Source organism: Postia placenta (assembly GCF_002117355.1).
Source record: "Postia placenta MAD-698-R-SB12 unplaced genomic scaffold POSPLAscaffold_10, whole genome shotgun sequence".
Classification (NCBI taxonomy): domain Eukaryota; kingdom Fungi; phylum Basidiomycota; class Agaricomycetes; order Polyporales; family Adustoporiaceae; genus Rhodonia; species Rhodonia placenta.
In genome coordinates this window covers 26,091-49,232 of record NW_020169841.1, presented here as the reverse complement: position 1 = coordinate 49,232, position 23,142 = coordinate 26,091, and the positions used below count along the sequence as shown (strand labels likewise).

At 54.2% G+C, this 23,142-nt stretch overlaps 9 protein-coding genes across 9 annotated transcripts; 3 read left to right on the top strand and 6 right to left on the bottom strand.

Annotated features, from left to right (window-relative positions):
* Window positions 1-39: 39 nt before the first annotated feature.
* POSPLADRAFT_1148212 (hypothetical protein) lies at window positions 40-2,421 on the bottom strand (the record flags this gene model as incomplete). Its single annotated transcript, XM_024486149.1, has 8 exons — window positions 40-399; window positions 457-552; window positions 604-1,230; window positions 1,283-1,435; window positions 1,570-1,739; window positions 1,775-1,999; window positions 2,053-2,241; window positions 2,298-2,421. The coding sequence occupies 8 exons, from the start codon at window positions 2,419-2,421 to the stop codon at window positions 40-42; spliced, it is 1,944 nt and encodes a 647-aa protein (XP_024336905.1).
* A 218-nt stretch (window positions 2,422-2,639) lies between these two features.
* Window positions 2,640-4,668, top strand: POSPLADRAFT_1058288 (hypothetical protein; the record flags this gene model as incomplete). Its single annotated transcript, XM_024481016.1, has 9 exons — window positions 2,640-2,772; window positions 2,822-2,855; window positions 2,906-3,125; window positions 3,182-3,211; window positions 3,264-3,557; window positions 3,613-3,640; window positions 3,692-4,019; window positions 4,071-4,229; window positions 4,284-4,668. The coding sequence occupies 9 exons, from the start codon at window positions 2,640-2,642 to the stop codon at window positions 4,666-4,668; spliced, it is 1,611 nt and encodes a 536-aa protein (XP_024336904.1).
* A 222-nt stretch (window positions 4,669-4,890) lies between these two features.
* Window positions 4,891-6,731, bottom strand: POSPLADRAFT_1047583 (hypothetical protein; the record flags this gene model as incomplete). The annotated part of the gene is made up of 7 exons (XM_024479325.1): window positions 4,891-5,432; window positions 5,505-5,666; window positions 5,743-5,873; window positions 5,929-6,099; window positions 6,150-6,268; window positions 6,360-6,423; window positions 6,484-6,731. 7 exons carry the CDS (start codon window positions 6,729-6,731, stop codon window positions 4,891-4,893), a joined length of 1,437 nt encoding a protein of 478 aa, XP_024336903.1.
* A 290-nt stretch (window positions 6,732-7,021) lies between these two features.
* Window positions 7,022-9,839, bottom strand: POSPLADRAFT_1147407 (hypothetical protein; the record flags this gene model as incomplete). Its single annotated transcript, XM_024486060.1, has 6 exons — window positions 7,022-8,201; window positions 8,261-8,561; window positions 8,616-9,087; window positions 9,144-9,355; window positions 9,426-9,497; window positions 9,551-9,839. The coding sequence occupies 6 exons, from the start codon at window positions 9,837-9,839 to the stop codon at window positions 7,022-7,024; spliced, it is 2,526 nt and encodes an 841-aa protein (XP_024336902.1).
* A 364-nt stretch (window positions 9,840-10,203) lies between these two features.
* On the top strand, window positions 10,204-13,173 carry POSPLADRAFT_1148321 (hypothetical protein; the record flags this gene model as incomplete). The annotated part of the gene is made up of 12 exons (XM_024486163.1): window positions 10,204-10,695; window positions 10,756-11,050; window positions 11,104-11,225; window positions 11,277-11,543; window positions 11,596-11,697; window positions 11,756-11,865; window positions 11,921-11,978; window positions 12,037-12,120; window positions 12,179-12,333; window positions 12,385-12,673; window positions 12,736-12,876; window positions 12,952-13,173. 12 exons carry the CDS (start codon window positions 10,204-10,206, stop codon window positions 13,171-13,173), a joined length of 2,337 nt encoding a protein of 778 aa, XP_024336901.1.
* A 388-nt stretch (window positions 13,174-13,561) lies between these two features.
* Window positions 13,562-14,392, bottom strand: POSPLADRAFT_1148427 (hypothetical protein; the record flags this gene model as incomplete). The annotated part of the gene is made up of 6 exons (XM_024486174.1): window positions 13,562-13,639; window positions 13,692-13,918; window positions 13,977-14,069; window positions 14,123-14,204; window positions 14,260-14,270; window positions 14,338-14,392. The coding sequence occupies 6 exons, from the start codon at window positions 14,390-14,392 to the stop codon at window positions 13,562-13,564; spliced, it is 546 nt and encodes a 181-aa protein (XP_024336900.1).
* Window positions 14,393-15,122: 730 nt separating this feature from the next.
* On the top strand, window positions 15,123-19,848 carry POSPLADRAFT_1074917 (hypothetical protein; the record flags this gene model as incomplete). Its single annotated transcript, XM_024482762.1, has 15 exons — window positions 15,123-15,322; window positions 15,432-15,808; window positions 15,862-16,140; window positions 16,205-16,520; window positions 16,591-16,882; window positions 16,934-17,521; window positions 17,577-17,723; window positions 17,779-17,961; window positions 18,015-18,442; window positions 18,727-18,836; window positions 18,899-18,969; window positions 19,029-19,130; window positions 19,186-19,334; window positions 19,391-19,582; window positions 19,635-19,848. 15 exons carry the CDS (start codon window positions 15,123-15,125, stop codon window positions 19,687-19,689), a joined length of 3,489 nt encoding a protein of 1,162 aa, XP_024336899.1. The 3' UTR covers window positions 19,690-19,848.
* On the bottom strand, window positions 19,806-20,926 carry POSPLADRAFT_1147604 (hypothetical protein; the record flags this gene model as incomplete). The annotated part of the gene is made up of 5 exons (XM_024486081.1): window positions 19,806-20,003; window positions 20,053-20,206; window positions 20,266-20,647; window positions 20,706-20,827; window positions 20,886-20,926. The coding sequence occupies 5 exons, from the start codon at window positions 20,924-20,926 to the stop codon at window positions 19,806-19,808; spliced, it is 897 nt and encodes a 298-aa protein (XP_024336898.1).
* A 174-nt stretch (window positions 20,927-21,100) lies between these two features.
* POSPLADRAFT_1074916 (hypothetical protein) lies at window positions 21,101-23,124 on the bottom strand. The gene is made up of 9 exons (XM_024482761.1): window positions 23,028-23,124; window positions 22,939-22,970; window positions 22,679-22,886; window positions 22,316-22,617; window positions 21,811-22,257; window positions 21,672-21,754; window positions 21,575-21,609; window positions 21,450-21,520; window positions 21,101-21,393 (listed from the first exon to the last, which is right to left on the bottom strand). Exons 1-9 carry the CDS (start codon window positions 23,086-23,088, stop codon window positions 21,289-21,291), a joined length of 1,344 nt encoding a protein of 447 aa, XP_024336897.1. The 5' UTR covers window positions 23,089-23,124; the 3' UTR covers window positions 21,101-21,288.
* Between the last annotated feature and the right edge of the window lie 18 nt (window positions 23,125-23,142).

Sequence of the window (23,142 nt, the reverse complement as noted above, 5' to 3'; positions counted from 1 at the left end):
GTAACTGTGCGATACGATAGCAGGTGTATAACTGGCTACTTAGTCCACATTAGTAGGGGCAGATCTGAGGTACGCCTCGCCGCTAGTGCCCGTCTCAACGCGGTGCACGACGTCCTCGACCCTCGACTCATCCTTCTCGATGCCCATATCGCTCTCGTTGCCGTCTGTGGCCTCCTCGAGACACCTTGAGCACTCGCACTTGAATCGCCAGCCGCGGGCGAGCTCAATCCGCCGCCGCCGGCGTGCCCCCTCGGCGGTCTCGTCAGCGTGCTGAGATGCGTCTACCCATGCAATAGTGATTTCGTCGCCTTTCTTGAGCGGCTGAGCGGCAATGAGGGAGAGTTCGAAGTTGCCTGCGCTGAACGAGGGCCGAGCAGAAGGAGCGCAGGAGTGCACAATCTATGGAAGCCCGCGTTAGACCCGTCATGCAGAGCGAGAAGGCTTGCTCGTTCTTACGTATGACGACACCGGATAGTAGCCGCTTCCGACCTGGCGCGAGGTGCCGTGCGGCGTCCTCGTCCTCGTCTCGTCTTCTGGGCGGTCTGCAGTAGGCTAACAGTGGCGTAAACGTCTGTTCTACTGCGAAGGAATCGGCTGACATACCCTGTCGTCCCTGCCCTCACCGAGAACCACGCCAATCGCGTTGTACGCCAGCTTTCCATTGTACGTCGCATGGCGCTCATCCGTGAGCGACTTGTCGAGCCCGGGCAGCGCAGCGCCGAGCACGTCGCACAGCATTTTCGTCTCCTCCTCTGACACGTTCCCGTCCACGAACCGGAGGCGCTCCATGTGGTCGTACAAGCTGTACTCGTCGCCCGCGATCGTCGCCTCCGCGAGCTCGTCCGCGAGCGCGCCGCTCTGGTGTGGGAGGACCTTCGCCGTCTCGAGCGCGACCTGCCGCGCGACGAAGCGCGCGGTGAGCAGCGGCAAGGACTTGTCTTGCTCCTTGAGCCACGCGGTGAACTTGGTTTGAGCCTCGTCGCGCTGTTGCCGCGTGAGCCGAGACATGCCGTTGTCGAGGTCCTCCGGGAGAACAGAATCGAGGCCGAAGAGCAGGTTCTGCCACTGGACCTTGGCCTTGGTCTGGCATTCGGGAGAGCAGTAGACAGAGTTTAAGCGATCGGACTCGGGGCGGACGGCATTGTCGCCCTCAATCTGGCGCAGGCACTGTGAGCAGTGAGTGCCCTTGCCTTCCAAGTCGGCATCGAGAGCCGCGACAAGGGGGAGTTCCTAGCGTGTCTGCGATCAGGACAGCGCTAGACAGATCTAGTCTGAAAGCAACCTTGTAGATGACTTCGCCTTCAGAGAAGTCTCTTTCTGCGACTACAACCTTACGCAGTTTTGTGGCATCTCCAGGTGCAGGTTGCACCGAGACATTCATGCTTTTGCGAGGGAAAACATCATAGTATCCTGATACAGGACAAATTCCAACCCACTCAGTTCATGATCTACGTTCTGTGGTTGACAAGCTTACCTTCAACACGCGCTTTCACCTATAGGCAGGCAGAGAACAGGAGATATGCAAGAGATGTGTCTATTAGATTCGGGATGTGCGGAGCAAGGATAGACAAAGTATGGCAGAGGGTAGGCAAGGATGATAGGGTGTTTGGGATAGGAACTACAATCCCCGCACAGCGGGAGATATCTCGTTTTACATAGTCGCAGATTGACTTCCAGGATCGGTGAGCCTGTCCCACTCCTGCGATGAAGCCTCCGAAGGAGGCCCAGACCTTGTGGGACTGGTCTCATCCTCTTCCGAGGCCTCTCCTTGCACATCCTCTCCTGTGGACGACGAAGTGGTACTCACGTCCAAGTTGGTCAGTTCTATGAGAATCTGTCGCAGTATCAGAAAGTGTTTCCAGCGTCTTTAGCGGTAAACATACTTTGAAGACGTTTTCTGGCACTGTTTTCTGATAAATCATGATGAGTTCGACGGGCGAAGGGTAGACCCGGAGTGCGCGATAAAATGACAAGGCAGCAGAGAGTTGGAACAGAGGCCCTACAGCAACTGGATGAGATGGAAATCACACATATGCCGCCATGAAGACCGACCTTGGGCACAAAGCTGTTCACCCATGCCAACGTGGCCCATGAAGTACTGCTCCTTCGCCTCAGGGGTCTCGGGCAGTTCCTCATCGCGGACCTTCGCCAGCGCCGCGCGGAGCTCTTCTGTGGTGAATGGAATGGCAGTCGACTCCTCCTGCTGTGCGGCCTGCTTGTTCACACGCTTCTTGTCCTTTTCTGCAATGTGGCGCTGTTTAGCGAGGACAAAGTATGATGACAAGTGAACAACTCACTGAGCTGCTTGCGGAAACTGACATCGTTCCTACGCTTGTAGTCGAAGTAGACAGCGTAGGCGACGAAGCCACCAATGATGGTAACGCTGGCGAGGGTGAAGATGGCGGAGGCCCGGGGGGACATGGTGGCTGTCGAAGGAAAGTTTCGAGCAGCGAGCTCGTGCTCGGTTGCCCGTCCCGGCAGAGCCCGAGACGCGTAGTATGACGCGTGCTATCAGACCGTGTACACGGGCGTCTACGCGCGCTCGCAGTACTTACTGCGCCGCGACCAGACTCAGGCGCCCCAATACTTAAGGCCGCATCGCACACGCTCTCTCATCCCCGTCTATCTCTATCACACCCATGGCGACGCGCACCGCCGCAGTGAAGGATCTCGAAGATGCTTTCGTCAAGGTGACCTTCGAGGACGAGATCAACGCGTCCCAATCCAAGGGCTCAGCCATCGATCCATTCTACAACGACTGGGTCGACCAAGGTGCACCAGACGTGATACCCGGCTGTTCACACCCTGACTCTATTTCCAGCATCGGCTCCGTTCAATGAGCCCGCGACGTTTGCGTGAGTGCCTTAACGATATGTATACCAGCATCAGGACTCAGCCCACATAGTGCGAGAGCTTTGCGCAAGCTCCATTCGAACCACTCCGTGGTGCTCTTCACCGATTACACCGTCAATCTTCTTGCGTTTCCGGGGGCAATATTTCAGCCCACGTCTCCCGATGAACTCATCTCTTCGCTGGTGTTTGTCCCATTTGCCCGCCGGCTGGGGAGTGTCCCTGGCATTTTGGTCGACCGGATCAAGTATGGATCGTTCAAAGTAGCCTGGGATGTATGTTATATGCCATTGCCGCATGTTCAACCTGTCGCTGATATCTGGTATCACAGAAATATGACTTCCTTTTGTATGTTGTTAACGTATGTCCTTGAGGTCCATTTCGCTGTTACGCCATCTAATTAATCTTCATAGTATCCTCAAGGATTTGGAACCATCACACAACACTACCTGATCCACGATGGCCCTGAGGAGCGTTCCCGCACCTTCCTTATGGCGGCTGCTGCATGGAACAACCTCCTCCACGAGGAGATCCTCGTGTTCAATCAGGGAATGTGGAACAAGGATCATGCGCTATGGGTAGAAGTGCAGAAGGCAAACTGGGACGATGTTATCCTCAAGCAGCAGTTCAAGGACGCCATGAGGAAGGATATTAAGGGCTTCTTCGATTCAGAGGACCTATACAAATCGCTGGCTATTCCGTGGAAGGTGACGCGATATTATGATCTGACCTATTGGCATCAGTTTCTCACTCCGCTGACAGCGTGGTGTCATCATGTATGGCCCTCCAGGTGATTGTTATGAGCAGCACTGCGCGTGCAATCACTGAACGTAAGACTCAGGCAACGGCAAGACCATTAGCCTGAAGGCTGTCATGAAGGACTGCGACGCGAAAGGATACGCCCCGCTTTACGTCAAATCGTTCAAGAGCTGGATGGGCGAGGAAGGCTCTATGGCCGCCGTGTTTCAGAAGGCGCGCGAGATGGCGCCCTGCGTACTCGTCCTCGAAGATCTTGATTCCCTCATCAACGATGCGAACCGGTCGTTCTTCCTCAACCAGTTGGACGGCCTCGAGGGCAATGACGGGCTCCTCGTCATCGGCTCGACGAACCACTTTGACAGGCTGGACCCTGCCCTGAGTGGGCGGCCCAGTCGGTTCGATCGCAAGTAGTACGTCTGCCCTTGCAGAGCCCATAAATACTGAACTGACATCGGGGATAGCCTCTTCGACGACCCCGATGAATCGGAACGTGCTCTCTACGCCAAATACTGGCAGGAAAAGCTCACGACCAACAAGAATATCTACTTCCCTGACAAGCTTGTTGAGGAGGTCGCGGCCTCGACCGTGAAATTCAGCTTCGCCTACCTCAAGGAAGTCTTGTGAGACTTGATCACGCTTATTATCTATGACCCGTCGCTCACAGAACTGTTCAGCGTCTCGAGTCTCGTCTTGCTAGCCGGCTACGAGGACGACGAGAAGCTGCCCTTCGCACACGTCCTCCGGGGCCAAATCAAGAGCCTCCGCGACCAGCTCGACAACGAGCCAAAGGGCGCACGCGACGCCCCCACCCCGGGTGCATCCGCCATCTCTTCGGCCACTCCTGCGCAGCGCGTGGGGAGTGGACGCTTCTTCGATTCCTTGGACAGCCGTCTTACCGGACAGAGCCGCATCTGGGACAGCAGCGATAGCGGACCGCGGCTCACCATGCCGGGTGGCCTGCCATCTAGGAGAGGAACGCCTCTCAGGCCGAGGGAGGGCGCTGGCGAGCTGCCCCGCCCTGTGACCCTTAACGGCAACGGACGGTCCTTCTTGTATTGAGTTCATTCTTGTATACGGTGCACGCGGACTTGCATGGTGTTGTATTTCCCTGTAAAAATAGCTGTCTGGAGGTTATGCTTGTGGTTGTGCTGTGTTCGGAGGGTGCTTGCACGTTTGTTAGGATGTAAAATAGCTCTCATGCTAGATTATGTTGACGATATGAAGTGATACAATATCAAAACTCTACGCGTGCGAGGACAAGATACTGAAATATAAAGATAATCAATGAACAATCACCTCCCCGATGTGTCCGACCAATTTGCGATGTCTTAGTGCAGGTGGCGCACTATTCAAGCTGCCCTTCTTCGTATGCTCTATCTCCATGTCTCTCTTCTCAATGCCCTGCAGCGCCTCCCTGAGCTCGCCGCCCAGAAATGCGATCGCCAGGTCGCCTACAATCTTCAGCACGATCCGCCCGTCGCGCGAGGCGTGCCCCAGCGGCCATATGACGCCGAAATCCGAGAACGATACATGTTTCGCGCGCACGAGCGTGAGGAGCTTCACGGGCGTCGATTGCGACTCCTCGCCCGGGACGTGGTTCGCCTCCCTGATGTCCTGCCGCCACGCGCGCACGACGCCCTCGAGCCGCGCGAAATGGTCCGGCCAGAGCGTGAATTCCTCGGAGTTCAGTACGAGGATGCTCGGTGCGCGTGCGTCGCGGGTCGCCTCGACGTGCGGCGCAGGACCGGGTGTCGCGAGTGGCTCGAGCCAGGGGTCTAGGACGAGTGCATGTGTGATTGGAAGTGGTTCAAAGCGTGCCCCTTCTGGGGGGAATGTTGGTGGAGGCTGTGAGAGGACGGAAAACTGGTTGTAGGCAGGCTCAGCGGTTGGCACGCTGTGTAATAACGCATGTAAGCTTACAACTAATGCTCCGCCAAATGAATGCCCGATATAAGTGATGTCGTCTCGGCATTGCACATGGCCTGCTGCCCAACTCTGCCAAAACGCTCCCCTTTTTGGCATTTCGTAGCATTTGTAACCATACACAACGTGGACACCTTTCAGAGGGGATTTATCTGCTCACAGTGAGAATCTTGACATCATGCCTCGTATCAGAATGTGATATGTACTAACCTGATTCTGCACGGGGATGTGCATCCACCAGGTCAGAGAAAGCCTTGTATGCAAGGTACACCTCGATCCGTCTGAACAGTAGCTGATCGGCACGAAAGGCAGACTTGGATTGGGCTCCGTCACCCTCGTAACTGTTGGAGATAATATAATTGAGAATTAAGTTGCAATGAGGTGTCTGGTACTTACAATATGTCTTCGGGATGCAAATAGTATTTAACTTTAGGCCTCCGTCTTCGCTTGCCTTTTTTACCTTGGGATCCTCCGGAGAAGTGAGACATGACAACAGGCGCGGTACCGTCGCGATGCTCCATGGAAATGACAACTTTGCCTTCAGATGCTAGGCGAATGCATAGGTGACTAAACTCGGATGAGCGAGGTAGCGAGACAACGCTCGGAAGAGTGCTTACCTATAAGTGGTACGTGTTCCGCTCAGTCCATGCGAGAAGAATACAAGGGGCCATTGCGCCTCTGGGTCGTCCGAAGACTCTGCAGGGTCGAGAAGAGGCACATCTGGATACACTGGAATCTGACCAGCATGACGTCATATCAACATCCCTTGAGCGCAAAGGGTGCGGGTATTGTACCTTCAAACGAGACGCAACGAACTGCATGGATACAGCCGAGAGCCAAAATGGCAGTTTGGCAAAGTGCGCATACCCCCGGAGTGTCCCTTTGACGGGCCTACGGGTTCACGCTGCATTCAGTGCACGGCCAGCGGAGATAAATGCGGCGCTCACTGACTTGGGCACCCAGTCCATAGTCTTCCTCAGCTGTTCTGGCTGGGTGCCATCGGCGCTAGGACTTTGGAGATCTGCAGGATAGAATACGGTGAAGACGACCTCTTCTAGTAATAGCGCGGGTTCATAAGGAGTGTTTCCGCTCGAATGCCTCAATTTAGCCGAGCCCACGGCTTGCGGTGACTCCAAGGGTACGGCAAACGTAGTAGCGCCGACTGGATATCGGCCTGGAATGTCAGGAAGGGTGAACATTGATGGTGAGAAGGAGAGATGTATACCTACAGCATGTCACTTATAAGTTGGACGGACCCCGGGCGTGCACGGCGGGGGTAATAGGTGAAGATGGAACAGATCTAGAGTTTCAGTCACCACGGTCAAATGGCCGTGATGTTATGTCTGACACAGCCGGCCGTAAGCTCTTCAATGATAAGGCATTTCAGCAAGTACCGGACCCGGATGCCTTAGCGTATCACTGGCATTATATCGATACACGGATAAGTAGCAGTTGTAATACTTCTAGGACTATTGCACAAACAACTCACTCACGCGGCCTTACCCGAGTCCTCCTTCAGACTCACAATCCGATTTAGCACGACAATATCACCCTCTTTCCGCCTCGGCTCGACCTCAGCCGGCTCGTCCAAGCATGCCAGCTTGGCGTCTTTGTCGGTTGCAAAGTAAGCCACCCTCAGGCCCTGGAACCGTATGCACTCCTTCCCAACCAGCTGCTCGCTCGTGGCCTTCGGCGTGTCGTCATGCTCCACCACCGTCCCCGCCGTCCCCGCAGACGCTTGCAACGCCTTGTCCGTGCGGGCCTTGCTCTCCTTTCGCGCCTCACTGTATGCATGCTTCGCCAGCGACCAGAACCCAACCTCTACCATCGCGCCCTTGACAACCTCGAGGCTGTCGGGGTTGATGTCTGCCTTGAAGTCGGGCAGCGCCGCGGCCGGGTTGTCGCTCTTGAACAATTGGTAGAAAATTCGCGTCTCATCCACGCGCACGGGGCTGCCGGACGGAGCATGCTCCGCAACCCACTGGATGAATGCCTTCGGCTTCTTCGCGGCACCTTCTCCATCCTCCAACCGACAGATCAGCTCAGTGACATGCCCAGTCGTGGGATCCGTCTTGTACGAGGTGCAGGTGATCGGGTGAGGCGCCTGGAAGAGCCCCACCGTCTTGCCTGGTGCAAGTCGGAAGTAATCTTTGGAGTCCTCCAGACGGAAGTCATCGGCGTCGATGTAGATCGTGCGCGTGAATGGCACTTTTGACGTGCCGTGCTCTGGGACCTTCGGGTGCAGGGGCTTTTCTAGCCAGAGGACGTAGTCCTCGGGTAGGTTCTCGATCGTCACTTTGACCGGCCGTAGGACCATCAGAAGACGAGGCGCCGAGTTCTCCAGATACTGTCTGACAGTCTGTTCGAAACGCACGGCCTGAATGTTAGTTGCGGACGTCGACACGCCCAGTGAGCTGACGAAGGAGAGGATCGCCCCCGGCGGCACGCCACGGCGTCGAAGCGCGATCAGGGTGTACATTCGCGGATCGTCCCAGTCAAGCACATGTTTTTCCTTCACTAGCTGAAGGATTTTGCGTTTCGACATGATCGTACCCGTCACATTCAGGCGTCCGTACTCGGACTGGCGGGGCTTGTAGACTTCCAATGCGTCGCAAAGCCACTCGTACGACTCGCGTGACGCGATGAACTCGGTAGTGCATAGTGAATGTCTGCAACAATGAGTATCAGCATGCCTTTGGCAGCATCAAGAAATGAGATGTCGCCGTACGTGATGTTCTCGAAGCTATCGCAGAGACAGTGCGTGAAATCGTACGTCGGGTAGATTTTCCATTTGTCGTGTGTGCGATGATGTGATGCATTGAGTACCCGGTATGCAACCAGATCCCACATCATGGTGTTGCCAGACTCCAAGTCCTGCTTCATGCGCAGGATGGCCTGCCCGGGTTTGTACAAGCCGTCTTTCATCTTGACAAACTCTGTAATTGACTCTGATACCGGTCGGCTGCGGTGAACGCATGCCTTTCGAGGCCCGCGTTCGTCACCACCACGATTGGCGTAAATCTCCTCAGCTGCGAAATCAAATCATAAGCTGAAGTCGTCAGAGAAGTCGAAAGCCAACTCACCAGTACAATGGCACACGTATGCCTTATCTCGCTTGATCAACTCGACGGCAAGCTCGTAGAGTTTGTCGAAGTAGTCACTTGAATACGTGATCTTCCACGGCTCGTAACCCAGCCACCGCACCGTCTCCAGGATGCTCTCGAAGTAGCGTCCCTCCTCCGCCTCCGGATTCGTGTCATCGAATCGGAGATAGCAGCGTCCACCATGGTACTGAGCATATCCAAAGTTGACGAAAATGGCCTTGGAGTGCCCGATGTGCAGGAACCCATTCGGCTCGGGCGGAAATCGCGTGTGGACCAGACCACCGGTGGCGGCAAGATGCTGTTCACGAAGATGGGGATGTAACTGCGGATTTTCTCCAACTTTGTGTAACCTTCCGAGAAAACCCTCTGCAAAGACAGGTTTCGAGGTAGATGCAGAGGCTGCGGGCTCGGATGCTGCTGCAGCCTTGGAAGTCTGTTCCTTCTTTGGCTCCTGCGCAGTACTACATTAGCCATGCGTCGGACCAGTCACAGCCAATCTCATAGTACCTTTCCCTTAGGCTTTGCCGCCTCTTTCGGTCCGAACTTCTCAATGAACGCGCGTTCTGCTGCATTCTTAAGCTCAAGTGCATTCGCCCATCGCAAGTCGGTGCCCTTGAGGCCCCCAATTACGGTGCCGAGGTTTGCCCAGCCTGTGGCAGCACTAGAGGAAACGTAGTCGGCGACCTGGGCAACGAGCTCTTCAGGAGTAATGCTAAAACCTGCAGATGAACATCAGCATCACGATACACGAGAAAAAGAAGCACCGCAGGCAGCAACGCTGACACACACCTACGCCACACTGCTTGTCGAAGTCCTTGGGATCGATAGGATGGGCGTGCACCTCGAGATACTTAACGGCAGCTGCGACACAGAATGATCAACATGCACGAATGCCAGTAAGCATGCAGACGCACCAGATACTTGGTCTGTGCTCTTGAGTCGACTGTCCAGGATCGCGCTAACAGCGTAATCTCGTTCTGCCTCCCCCAGCTTCGAGCCCTGGACGGCGAGGCTTGCGAGGAGGACGGCCTGCTTCTCCTCGATATCCCTCTGGACTAGACCATGACGCTCAATGATGTCCTTGAGCGTCACGGCGCTCTTCGCGCTCTTTGCAGCCTCTGCGGCTTTGGACTGGGTAAGGCCGATAGACTTGAAGAGCTCGATCAATTCAGCGGTCTCGGGAGAATCTCCCTTGGGAGCCATGGTATTTGAATAGAGTACTGGTGGAGCTTGGACCTTTCACGGGCTTTGCGCGTCGTGCTCGCGTCGATGCAACGTTAGAAGTGAGTGAGATGGGGTCGTTGTAGGCTGAAGATGACTTGAAGCGGTCGAGTGACCGGAAGCTTGACTCGAAACCTTTTCCTGTTCTTGATCGATGTAATGAGCTATAGCGTCACATCTGCTTTAGATAAGATAAGATCCCTCCAGATGCATCGCTTCCGAGTCCGGGGTTGCTGCATGCACTGTCTCCAAACTTTGGCCTTCACTCTGCCTTGTCTGCTGCGTATCGACGATATACGTTTGATACAGAGAGAGCTTATTTTATTATCCTCGTGGCAACAACACAATGCCTCCTCGTAGGAGGCCGCAGTTTACTCAAGAGAACATCGACCAACAGCTTCAGCAGATCCATCTCCTAGACCAATCATCTTCGTCGGAGAATCTCGAGCAACTGGGTCCCATTATAAAGCAAATACACACCAATCGACAGCAAGACGCCTACCTCCGTACTGTCCAGGCTCTCATTGACTCCAAGGACGCTGAGATCGAGACAATATGCGGCGACAACTACCAGGAGTTCATCAGCTCCGTGTCCACTTTGTTCTCCATCAAGTCGTATACTACGAACATGCGGGAGAATATCATGGCTCTGGACAATGAAGTGGAACGAGTTGGCCGAGGGCTCGTCGAAAAGAAGAGAGCTCTACTACAGTCTAAGAAGACAGCCGCGAACCTGGACGAGGCAATTGATACCTTGCAGGCATGCCTGCGCGTCTTGGACGTTGTAAACCGGGTCGGCGAGATGATTAGAGAGGGAAAGTACTGGAGTGCTTTACGGGTCCGTAGCTCTCATTGCACGTACCATGTGTACTCTAAAATTGAATATAGTTATTCACAGTCTCTGGAAGACATTGAGAGCATGCCTCCAACTTCGCTCTCTCAGACACCGCTCTTCCAACACCTCCTGTCATCATTGCCATCCCTGCGAGGCCAGATCAAAGACGCGGTGACCGCATCGGTCAAGCAATGGCTCCTTGACATCCGGAATGTCAGCGGGCAAGTAGGAGGGCTTGCACTCGACGCCATGGAACACCGTACGCGCAAATGGCGGAGCAGAAGAGAGAAAGACCCTCTGTTGAAGCTCAGTCGTGTGGGCAGCGCGGTGGAAATAGTAACCAACGAGAAGACCGAGTGTAGGTCAAGAAAGTGACACTGGATGCTGCCAATCTCACATCGTATCTTACAGACAATGTACTCGACAATGAGCACCTACATGTCGACTTCACACCATTATATGAATGTATCCATATATACAACGCGCTCGACTCCCTCGATGAAATTCGAAGATCATATCAGGCCGACCGCAAGGTACGCTTAATGCACTATGTAAGATGCCGTACGCCAGATGACCACCCATAGGCTCAATCAGACCTCATTCTCCCGGACACCTTTATGCTCTCGGCTTTGCCACAAGTCACCCAAGAGATAGTCGGTTTTTTCATCGTTGAGAATCATGTTCTCAACACAACGGGGAGTTTCCGCTCGCAACGAGAGGTCGAAGATCTCTGGGACGCATTGGTGAAACGGGTCGGTATGGCAGTAGACAATGCACTCCGCAACGAGGCGGATTCAGATGCATATCTAGCCGTGAAAGAGTGCCTTCTCAGTTTCATTATGACTCTAGAGGTATGTCTGCCCACTCATGTGTCCTTACCTGAGTCACTCACCCTATCCTCAGTCTTACTCATATTCGACCGAGAACTTACATTCCTTCATCCTTCATCTCTTCGAGCGATATGTTGCGATACTCGAGAAGAAGTTTGGCAAGCGCTTCGAAGCTGTCAGTATCATCCAGGTCAAACTGTAGTTTCTCTTCTAATACTGACAGTGCGTTGCAGATCGTCATCCAGGACGATTGTCTGCCGATGTATGTCGAGGCTGCCACTGAGCGCGACAGAGTACTGGACACAGTATGGCTAAATGACGATGAGCGAGAACAACTTGCGAAGTTTGTCTATCCAATTTGTGTATCGCAGAAACCGCTGATGAAGTCACCCCGGTAGAGCTAGCCTTCCTCTTTCGTTGCCATGGTCACAAAGCTTCTACCTCTGCTGCCAGGATGTGAGCAGACCGTGTTCTGTTTATGGCCTGAACGGCTCCTGATCCCTTTGAATGCTAGATTCGCAATTTCGTACAGAACTTTTATCAATTCCTGGAGGGGGTATCTCAACACCACCGTAACATCGACGATCTGTTGAGCAAGGTGAGATTCTTTACATGCCTTGTTCTGAGATTGTCGACGTTTATCTTCTCTAATGTAGTCTCTCGACACCATCCTCGCAACGTTCATCAGCGAGAACATTGCGAGGCGCGCCCAGAACACCTCAAACCTGTCGCAAATCGCACAGATCATCACCAACCTGGAGCATTTCCAAGTTGCATGTTCTGAGCTCGAGCGTTCGCTCACGAACATAAGGTCGGTGCTCCCCCCTCATTGACACGCATATGTGCACTGATCACCGCAAAGATCATCTCAACGAGGCGGAATCATCCGTCTCACAGCGGCGGCGCCGTTCGCGCAGACACTGACCCGTGCGCTATCGCGCGTCACGGCATCCATCTCGTCGAAACTCGACGACTTCTTTGGCCTCTCAGAGTACGACTGGACACCTCCCAGGCGCGAACAGGCCCCAAGCATGTACCTCTACGAGCTGGTCAACTGGCTTACCACCGTCGTCGACTCCCTTGTTGCCAAAGACGCATACAAGGACGAGGCATACCGCGGTGCCGCGAACTACATTGCCGACTGCTTCTTGGTGCGTCGTGTGCCGTGCGCCTAGTATGCGTACTCACTCAAGGCTCACGTCACACTCCCCAGGATTTCATGACCGGCCGCAACGTTCCTATGATGAACGAGAACGGGGTCGCGAACCTGCTACTCGACATAGATTTCCTCGAGGACGAATTCAAGCGAGGCGGACACGCCCATCTCAATGCCGCGTTCCTTGAACTGCGTCTGGTAAGCTCCGTGGCCCTCCCGCTTTCTTCTCGCACATTCCCCTTCATCGATGTTCACATTGGTCATCTCATACAGATGACCACGATCGTCATGGAAGATCAAGTCCAGCAGTACCTTATCCCTGCGGTCCGTCAGGCTTCCTATTCGGTCGTTCGCCCCAAGCGATTGCAGGCGCTGCTAGAAAAGCTCGCGCGATACGGTGCGGAATGCAGGGACGCCCCCTCCCGAGAAAGAGGCGAGAAGCGAAGGAAGGAGGCCGAGACTGTGGGTAGACTTTTCCCCGGGGAGAGTCGATGATCGTACCTGCAGCGTCATGCAGCGCTCACATATACCTGTATGCTATGTCTGGATTCACCCCTTTTGTCGTGGTGGACGCCTTGGAAAGGGCCAAACACCCGACATATGTGAGAGAACTGCGAGGTTGCCTACCACGATCTACGACAGTCTCTAGGCAAGCATTTTAGAACCACCACCAGGGTAACCGCTTTAAGTCGTTAAGAGAACGTTAACTTCCGAACGATATGTGACAAAACGAGAAATCAGGACCAGAGGCAACGGTGTCGACGAGAGTACGCAGTAAAGGGAGTAAGCAGAAGGCGCTCGGGAATAGGCAGATCTTCATATCGTAAGGATCATGCTATTGTAGTGACAACGTGAAGAGAAACACAACGTTGAGGAAAAGCTGTTACACCCGTCGCTTGATGTTCGCGCTGAGCCACTCCAAACCTTCGTACAGACCATCACCGCTGGTTGCACATGCCGCCTACAACATGGACAGTCAGTGCATCTTCGATGCATGACTCGCTTCGACGTACCTGGATGAACCACGTCCTCTGCCTGAGACCATGGAGACCAAGCTTGTCAGTGATCTCAGCGGCACTCATCGCGTTGGGCAAATCTTGCTTGTTGGCGAAGACAAGAAGCAGGGCATCACGGAGCTCATCCTCATTGAGCATCCGCTGGAGCTCCTCTCGCGCCTCAGAAACACGCTCCCGATCGTTAGAGTCAACGACGAAAATGATACCCTGCGTGTTTTGGAAGTCTGGGAGTCAAGAGTCAGTGGCACGGCCCCGCGTGGCGCGACACGTAGTTTGACGCACAATGCCGCCAGAGAGGGCGAATCTTGTCTTGTCCTCCAACATCCCATACTGTGAACGAGATGTTCTTATACTCCACAGTCTCGACATTGAAGCCTGATTGCACAGCTTGTTAGCGAGTACACACACCAGAAAATGGAAGAACGAACCAATTGTCGGGATGGTCGTCACGATCTCGCCGAGCTTCAGCTTGTAGAGAATGGTCGTTTTACCGGCTGCATCCAGTCCGACCTAATCATGGTACACGTCGAATCTATGGCTCGCCACCTATAGTACTTGTACACACCATCAATATACCTGCACAGAACCAAGAGCCAGTCAGCGATGTTCCTAGGGCGCGTCATCATCGATTGGGGTGACTTACGCATCTCCTTCTTGCCAAAGAGGCCGGAGAGAAGACGAGAGACCGAAAGACCCATGTTTGCAGACGGAGAAGAGGGGTAGAGGTGAGGAGGACGTGGACTTGTTAGGGAGGAGTGGAAGGCGACCTGGAAGAGTTGCGTGTAAGAACACTAGCGTTTCAAGCTCCGATCGTGGCGCTGTTATTCGTTTCCTCAAAAGCAGTACGCCGAAGCGCCCACTGCGGTTTCGACTGATATGTGGCTTGCATTCTCAGGCTGCCTGTTCACTGCATTCTGGTGAACGTACTGTACATTTTGTACATTTGAATGTATTGTCCGGCTGTGCCAGGGCCCATTGAGATCGCTGTATGCATACCATCCAACGCCGAGTCCGGAGAGCAAGTGCCATCACGCGCGTCTATAGTTCCGACGCGTACAGGTTCGCACACGGTGATTGACGTGTCCCCGAGTCGTTGGTTGAATCTGCCCCACGTATATGTATGCGCTCGAGGCTCATGCCATGGCTGACGGTGTGTATTTGGTTAATAGCCTCAGGGACCGTAGTCATGCCCATGGACAGTTGACTTGGCCACCAAGTCTGGTTCGCCAAGTCGCGTACTTACCTATTCGGGATATGTGGCTCACGTGCAAACCTTCTGCATTGGGCGCTTGAACGCCAGTGAGCGACCCATTCCACTGCAGAGGCGTGCTGGGCTTAATCTTTTGTAAACTTCCTTTGGCGTTCGCTGTGTTAATGTCTTGAGGCTGCGCAGAGCTTTGTACGTTAGGCCACCGACAACTTACGGCCATGATTACCTTCACCCCGCTTTCCGGTGCTGCACGCACTTCGAGCACCATACCTCTCGCCTATCTACTCCAAGTAGACGATGTCCGAATACTTCTGGATTGTGGCTCTCCTGACTGGTGTCCTGAGGCATCAGATTTAAGAGAGGAACACTCACAGGAATCCCCTTACCACTGGGACAAGTACTGTGATGCGTTAAAGGAGTGAGTATTCGTTACCTGGCGCACCATTCTCTTGAAATGTGTTCCCTCAGCTCTCTCGCTTCCTATCACCGTGCCAAGCTCGTTCCCTGTTGCTCACTACTTTCTGTAGATGCGCGCCCACCGTCGACCTTGTCCTCCTTTCACATGGTGACCTTGCCCACTCAGGTCTCTACCCATATGCATATGCGCATTGGGGTCTGACCGCACCTGCGTACACAACCCTGCCTGTGCAGGCCATGGCACGTATTGCCGCTACCGAGGATGCCGAGGGCATCCGTGACGAGCAAGACCTGCGCAGCGAGGACGAACTCAAGAAGGAATCTACGCCGTCTGAAGAACGTGGTCTCTCCGAGAAACCTGCCGAGTCTACTCCTACACCTGTGCTTCCCTCACGCAAGGACATGTATGTCGCTACACTACAAGAAGTACACGACGCTTTCGACTCGGTCAACGTCCTGAGGTATTCACAACCTTGCCATCTTCAAGGTTTATTCATCCTCCCACTCAACGTCCAGTGTATATGCTAACATGAACCATAGGTAAGTGCCAGGGCCTGACCATTATTCCCTTCAATGCGGGGCACACCCTGGGTGGCACCATCTGGAAGATTCGTTCTCCAACCGCAGGAACGATTTTGTACGCCGTCGACATGAATCATATGCGTGAACGTCATCTCGACGGGACAGTCCTCGTGCGACAGGCGTCCGCAGGCGGTGGCGTATTCGAGAGTCTCGCGCGTCCCGACCTACTCATCACAGATGCCGAGCGCGCCAATGTGACCACCGCTCGTCGCAAGGACCGGGACGCAGCACTCCTCGGTAGGTAGTCCATTGCGGTGAATCACCGGGTGTCTCGGGACTGACGATCTGTATTTTTGGGCAGACTGCATTACCGCGACGCTCACGTCGCGCAATTCGTTGCTCATGCCGTGCGATGCCAGCACGCGTGTCCTGGAGCTACTCGTTCTGCTCGATCAGCACTGGAACTATTCCCGGCTCAAGTTCCCAATATGTCTGCTGTCGCGCACGGGCCGCGAGATGCTCACGTTCGTGCGGAGTATGATGGAGTGGCTGGGCGGAACTGTCAGCAAGGAAGATGTGGGTGAGGACGGTTCTAACAATGCCAACAAGGGAAACAAGCGAAGACGAGACGAGGATGGTGACGAAGATGCTCTTGGGGCTTTCGCTCTCCGATTTAGGTGAGGCTGCCTTTATGTGTAGACATCCGATGCGCTTAGCGGCCAATGGCTGACGCGGATCTTCATCCAGACATCTCGAATTCTTCCCGAACCCGCAGGCGTTGATGCACACCTACTCATCGAAAGACCCTAAACTCATTCTGGCGGTCCCGGCGTCCTTGTCGCACGGTCCCTCTCGCATGCTCTTCTCACAGTTCGCGGAGACCCCGGACAATGTCGTTTTGCTCACTGGGCGCAGCGAGGACGGCACGCTCGGGCGAATGCTGTTTGACCGCTGGAACGACGCGCAACGAGAGGAGGCGAAGTGGGATCGCGGCAAGATTGGGAGCAACATCATGATGGACGGTGTCCTGCGTCTCGAGGTAAGCCCTTACAGTGTCAACCACAGGAATGCTTTATTGAGTATGCCATAGATGCACTCGAAAGTGTCACTGCAAGGCGCAGAGCTCGAAGCATTCCTGCGGAAGGAACGTGCAGCACAAGAGAAAGAAGCCGCCCACAAGGCTGCGCAGGCACGCACCCAGCGTATACTCGAAGCCGACGAAGGGGAGGACGAGAGCGACTCGGACTCTGAAGCTGATTCGGACGAGGAGAACGAGGTCGAAAAGTCTCTGGGTGATGACCTCATGGACACCACGGAGGACACACCGACAGTGGACCCCGCTACAAACGGGCGAACAAAGCGGAAGCTCGCGAAACTCGCTGCAGGAGACGGGACGGACTGGGTGTTGGGTCTCGATGCGGACGAGCCAGTCCAGCGGCTGTCATTCGACATCTACCTGAAGGGCAACGTTGCGCGGACGATGTCGTTCTTCAAAAGCGCAGAGGGGCAGACGCAGCGTTTCCGCATGTTTCCATATGTGGAGAAGAAACGGCGCGTGGACGAGTATGGGGAGACAGTGGACGTTGGGATGTGGCTGCGGAAGGGGAAGGTCCTGGAGGAGGACGCGGAGAGTGAAGAAGTGAAGGAGATGAGGCGGAGGGCGGAAGAGGAAGCAAAGGTGAGTCTAATTGGACTCCGTTGAGGCGCCTTGTCTGAAGCTCGATGGTCCACAGAAAGCCCCTGCGGAACCCCCCTCGAAGTTTGTGATCACAGAAGTGGAGGTGCAACTCGCCTGTCGGCTGCTGTTCGTAGACCTGGAAGGTTTGAACGATGGGCGTGCCGTGAAAACTATTGTTCCGCAAGTCAACCCTCGCAAAATGGTGAGTCTCGCTGTCCAAGGGCTTGACATACATGCCTTGCTGACTGTTCTTTTAGATCATCGTGCATGCACCGGCGAAGGCGACAGAAGTCTTGATGGAGAGCTGCGCAAACATCCGGGCAATGACACGCGACATCTATGCGCCCGAACAAGGCGAGAGCATACAGATCGGTCAACACACGAACAGCTTCTCGATATCACTGAGCGACGAGCTCCTGGCCAATCTTCGTATGTCACAAGTGAGTCCATGCTGTGTCGCTACACTGCGAACAAAGTGCTCATTCCACGCTAGTTCGAAGACAATGAGGTTGGCTACGTTACAGGTCGCATCGCTAGCCTTGCAAGCTCTACCATCCCGATCCTCGAGCCTGCGTCTATCACGTCTCTCCAGACTGACAAGACTTCACGAAAAGCCAAGCAAGGCCGCATGCTCGGTTCGCGGCCAAGAGTGACGCTGCCTCAGTCCACCATGATCGGCGAGCTGAAGTTGACTGCCCTGAAGACCCGTCTGGCTGCGGTTGGCGTGCATGCCGAGCTCATAGGCGAGGGTGTGCTGATATGCGGCGCGGCTGCGAAGAAGGGCAGTGCTCCCGAGTCGCTTGCCGATTCGGTAGCAGTGAAGAAGACGGGGCGGGGCCGGGTGGAATTGGAGGGGGCGGTGTCGGACGTGTACTATGTGGTTCGAAGAGAGATCTACAATTTACATGCTCTGGTTGCAGCGTAATTATGTCGGAGTCTGCTGACGAGTGTATGTGTGTAATCTGCGCGAGCATTCTTCGGTTTGGGGACCTGCATTCGTCGATCGGCGACAACCGATCGGTCCAGGAACCCGGCCCGGCAACTGTCCCCCGGATGAGTTCTGGTCTTAAGTCTCCGTCGACTCATCTCCGTCTGACTCGCCATCCAACCTGCCATAATGCCTTCCACGGTTCTTCAGTTCGATGCCATGCAAGTTTCAGGCCCATCCAAGCAAATTCAATGCCACTAACATGATCCCTCTTCAGTCTCTTCGACATGGATGGCACCCTCGTCGACTCGACCGCCGGTGTGGTGGGTGCATGGGAGCTTTTCAAAGAGAAGTATCCCAGCCTCGATGTAACCACAGTGCTCAGCTGTCAGTGTGTACAAGTTATGCTGCATTAGGGTCGGGATTGAATTGCAGCGCACATACCTCAGCATCCCATGGTGTGCGGACGGTCGAGAACCTCCGCATACACTGCGGTATCGAGGACCCGGAAGAACAGGAGGTGCGCGTCATAATACTTCTTACTGTCAATGGATACTCACACAGCCGTACCCCCACTAGAGAGAAGCGAAGCGCTTCGAGGAGGCAATCGTCACGAACTCGACGAAGAATGGCCGTCAAGGCATCATCAAGCTGCCCGGGGTCCACGAGATCATGGCGGAAGTGAGAATATCAGAAATCCAAACTGCAGCATCTTTTTCTGACCGACGCACGGTAGCTCGAGCCCGTCGCCAAGTACCCAAACCCGCGCTGGGCGATTTGCACGTCAGCAACCCGCACGTACGCCGCAGCTGCGCTCCAGAAAGCTGGGGTTCCTGTTCCCGATGCATTCGTCGTGTCTGAAGACGTGACCAAGGGCAAACCCGAGTTCGGAACATCTTCTAGCTGTCTATGGATTTGAGCTGACACTGAACTCAATTTAGGCCTGACCCGTACCTCCTCGGGGCGGAAAGGTGCGGTGTAGATCCCACACGTTGTCTCGTTGTCGAGGATGCCCCTGCCGGTGTCCGCAGCGGAAACGCCGCGGGATGCAAGACGTTGGCACTTCTCACATCGCACAGCCGTGCGCAAGTGGAGGCTGCCAGCCCTGATTTCATTGTCCGAGACCTTTCCCAGTACGTCATCTGTCGTTTCACCGGAAAATCACCCATTCTTAACTGTTAGCAGAGTGACCATGAAGAGAACCACGAATGGCGTGGAAGTCACAATAGACGTAGAGTAATGCACTGAAATTGTTGCATGCCGAAGTATGAAATAGAGTGTATTAAGGGAAGTCACAGGGGAATCTGGTAGACCATAGAGAAGTGTACATCGACTTACGAGATGCTCAGTTTGTTTTCATATATACATCGACTGGTCGTCGAAATCCTGACAACTCTTCAGCCTGGGGGGCCGCTTCCGGCCAGGATGTCTCGAGCACCTACCTCCTTCACCAGTTTGGCCTAGATGCTCGACGCCACCGAATCCTATGTCTTGTAGAGTGCTTTCGAAGTGTTCGGGCCGCAATTTGAGACCGTGTGCATTTTCCTTGAGTCTCTGCGCTAATTGTAAGCACCGTGCATAAATGAGAATGTCAATGACGTACAGGATCCATGCGCCGCGCCTTCGCATAGCTCTCCCATTCTTGCGGCTCCAGTATGAATCTACCACCTAATCTCAGGACTGAGTGCACGCGTCGGAAGAAGCGTGTGAGGCCCTCGTCTCCGCCATTGAGATGGATCCACTTTGATACCGAGAGGCTGGCCACCAATGGAAACATGAGCATAGTTCTCTCGCGTAGGCGCTAGAATATACTAACGCTAGCACAATGTTATACCCTTCAGAGTCTTCAAGGATCTCCTGATTGACCCAATCCGCCGTGCGGAAGGTCACATTATGCGGGAACGTCTCCTGCTGCTTGCCATGGCTTGCGGGTGGGATTGGGAGGGGACCGAACATGTGCTCACACGATGCGGGGAAGTAGTCCGGTCGCGAAAGCTGTGGCTCCATTGTTGCACTTGGGTCTGTGCCTTCGCTAGTCCTCTTGCGTTTCTTAGGCCCCGCAGGCGCGTCGCGTTCGCCGTCCATAGTCTGTTGGGGTTCTTGCATGCTCCAGACGTAGCGCCGCCGCTTCCAGGCCGCACGAACCAGCGTGTCATCGATGTCCACGCCGACGGCCTTGCCTGCTCCCTTTGACTGCGCTTGCAGGCACGACATCAACAACAAGTGCGTTGGATAGACTGAAGACGCGCGACTTACCGATCTCGCAAGTCACCCAGCCCTCGTTACACCCTACGTCCAGGACGCGTGCACCGATGAAATAAGAGTCAGGTATAACTGACAGCCGTGGGTCCTGAAAGAATGGTCGCTTCATGTAGTACCTATTGGTGGTTTGTCTGCCTCACATCTTCACTTGAGACATACTATTGTCCAACTTACCCATGGTAGTTGCCATGAACCGGCTGGGTGGTCTGAGACATGACGAGTGTTTCCAACCAAGGTGCAGAGCTTGGGGCAAATCGAGGAGCAATGAGCGTGTGGAGAAACCAAGAGATGGTTGAAGTAGGTACCCAGCACCTAGCCCTAACCCTGGATTATGGTCGGCTTCTAAGTCGGTAAATACCGCAGACCCACTGCACTACGTAATGAATCCATAGACCGCCTCAGCTCCATAAGTAAATATCATGATTGGCTGGTAGTATTAGTATGCTCAGGTAGGCTATAGTGGAGTGTGGTAGAGTACAACACAAGGATACGTGAGCACAGCGACACATCCATGACAATATAGGGTCATAAAACAGTGCACTAGAAGTCGCCATTCGGAAGGTAACAGTGGATCCATCTAGTATTCGACGGTCTCCGCTTCATCGTCAGGAGTGTCGGCACCGACTTCCTCGTAGTCCTTTTCAAGGGAAGCGAGGTCTTCGCGCGCTTCGGTGAACTCACCCTGCATTCACCTTGATCAATAACACAGAAGAAGTCGTAGTGGCGTCGACGACTCACCTCTTCCATGCCCTCGCCGACATACCAGTGAATGAACGCACGCTTTGCGTACATGAGATCAAACTTGTAGTCTGGACCGCACGACATGAGAAAAGATCACTCGGAGAAGAAGAATTGATACACACCGAGCCTACTCCATGCTGCGCCAATTGCTGTCGTACTGGGAAAACAATGTTAGCCTTTTGTTCAATGGACCGATCGTGAAACACAGTATATGCGTACTTTGACAACATACAAAGACTGCGCGTCGTCCTAGCGAGATCACCACCAGGCACTGCGACAGCAGGTTCCCTGCAGATGCCGAGCTAATGGAACATGGTCACCCAATGCTAATGTATATCCCACATGTGATGTCACTAACCTTGAAAGCCGTCTTACACCAATCAACAAACTGGATCGTCTTCTTGGTCTTAACAACGCCCAAGGCTGACTGGCAATCCTTGGGAACAACATCACCACGATATAGCATCGCGCATGCCATGTATTTGCCGTCTTGGGGGGCGCATTTGACCATTTGGTTTCCAGGCTCGAAGCAAGCGAATGTCATTTCAGCAACCGAATTCTGCTCATGGTGCGCCTTCTCTGCGGAGATGAGCGGCGCGTAGCTGGCGACTGGGAAATGTATGCGCGGGAAGGGCACGAGGTTCGTTTGGAACTCAGCAAGATCGACGTTCAGAGAACCACCAAACCGTAGAGAAGCCGTCACGGAAGAGACGACTTGGGCAATGAGCCTGTTCAGGTTGGTGAAACCTGGCTGAGAAACGCCTATCCTCTGTTTGCAGATGTCGTAGATAGCCTCGTTGTCAACCTGTCCGTGATGCGTCGGCATTCATCGAGTACTCCGTGAGTAAGTAATGAGTGCTCACCAAGAACGAACAGTCACAATATTCGAGCGTTGCGTGAGTAGTGAGCACCGCATTGTATGGCTCTACTATTGCGCTTGACAATTGAGGGGCGGGGTAGATCGCGAACTGTAGTTTTGACTTCTTGCCGTAGTCCGCGGAGAGGCGCTCGAGGAGAAGTGCACCAAAGCCAGAGCCAGTACCGCCTCCAAACGAATGGAAGGCGAAGAAGCCTTGCAGACCAGAGCAGTTCTCTGAGAGTCTGCGAATCTTGTCCATTACTGGGTCAATGAACTCTCTGCCGATGGTATAGTGGCCGCGAGCATCTGCCGACTCGCAGCTGAGCAAAACGAATGATCATCACGCCTGCAGAAATACTGGACGTACAGTTGTTTGCTGCATCCTCCTTTCCACATATCATGGTCTCCGGGTGGAAGAGTGACCTAAATTTGGTGGTCTTGATCTCGTCTATGGCCCCAGGTTCCAGATCAACGTATAGCGATCGCGGGACATATTTTCCTGAGCCGGTTTCCGAGAAGAACGTGGATGGGTCGCTGTCAAGCTTGTGCCCGTCATCAACCAGGCGGCCGTCCGGCTGTACGCGACAATTATTTAGGAAGCCCTTACCAGTTATAGAACGTACGCACGCTCATGCCATGCTCGAGAGTGTAAAGTTCCCCTGTGAAAGCGCAAGGGCGGTAAGTAGACAGACCCACTGCAAGCCTGAGGTACTCACAGCAAGCGTTGCCAATCTGCACTCCTGCTTGCCCGATATGGAGGGAGATGACTTCACGCATGTCTCAGGTGTGTGGGAGGAAAAGCTACACTTGAAAAGACGCAGAGCAGACCAA

What these genes read in the sequence shown, in the direction of transcription:
- POSPLADRAFT_1074916 (XM_024482761.1), bottom strand. Translation starts at nt 23,088, where the DNA reads ATGCGTGAAGTCATCTCCCTCCATATCGGGCAAGCAGGAGTGCAGATT. An exon ending in GGTGTAAGACGGCTTTCAAG is followed by an intron (nt 21,755 to 21,810) that starts GTTAGTGACATC and finishes ATGTTCCATTAG; the next exon opens with CTCGGCATCTGCAGGGAACC. An exon ending in AGTCTTTGTATGTTGTCAAA is followed by an intron (nt 21,610 to 21,671) that starts GTACGCATATAC and finishes TTGTTTTCCCAG; the next exon opens with TACGACAGCAATTGGCGCAG.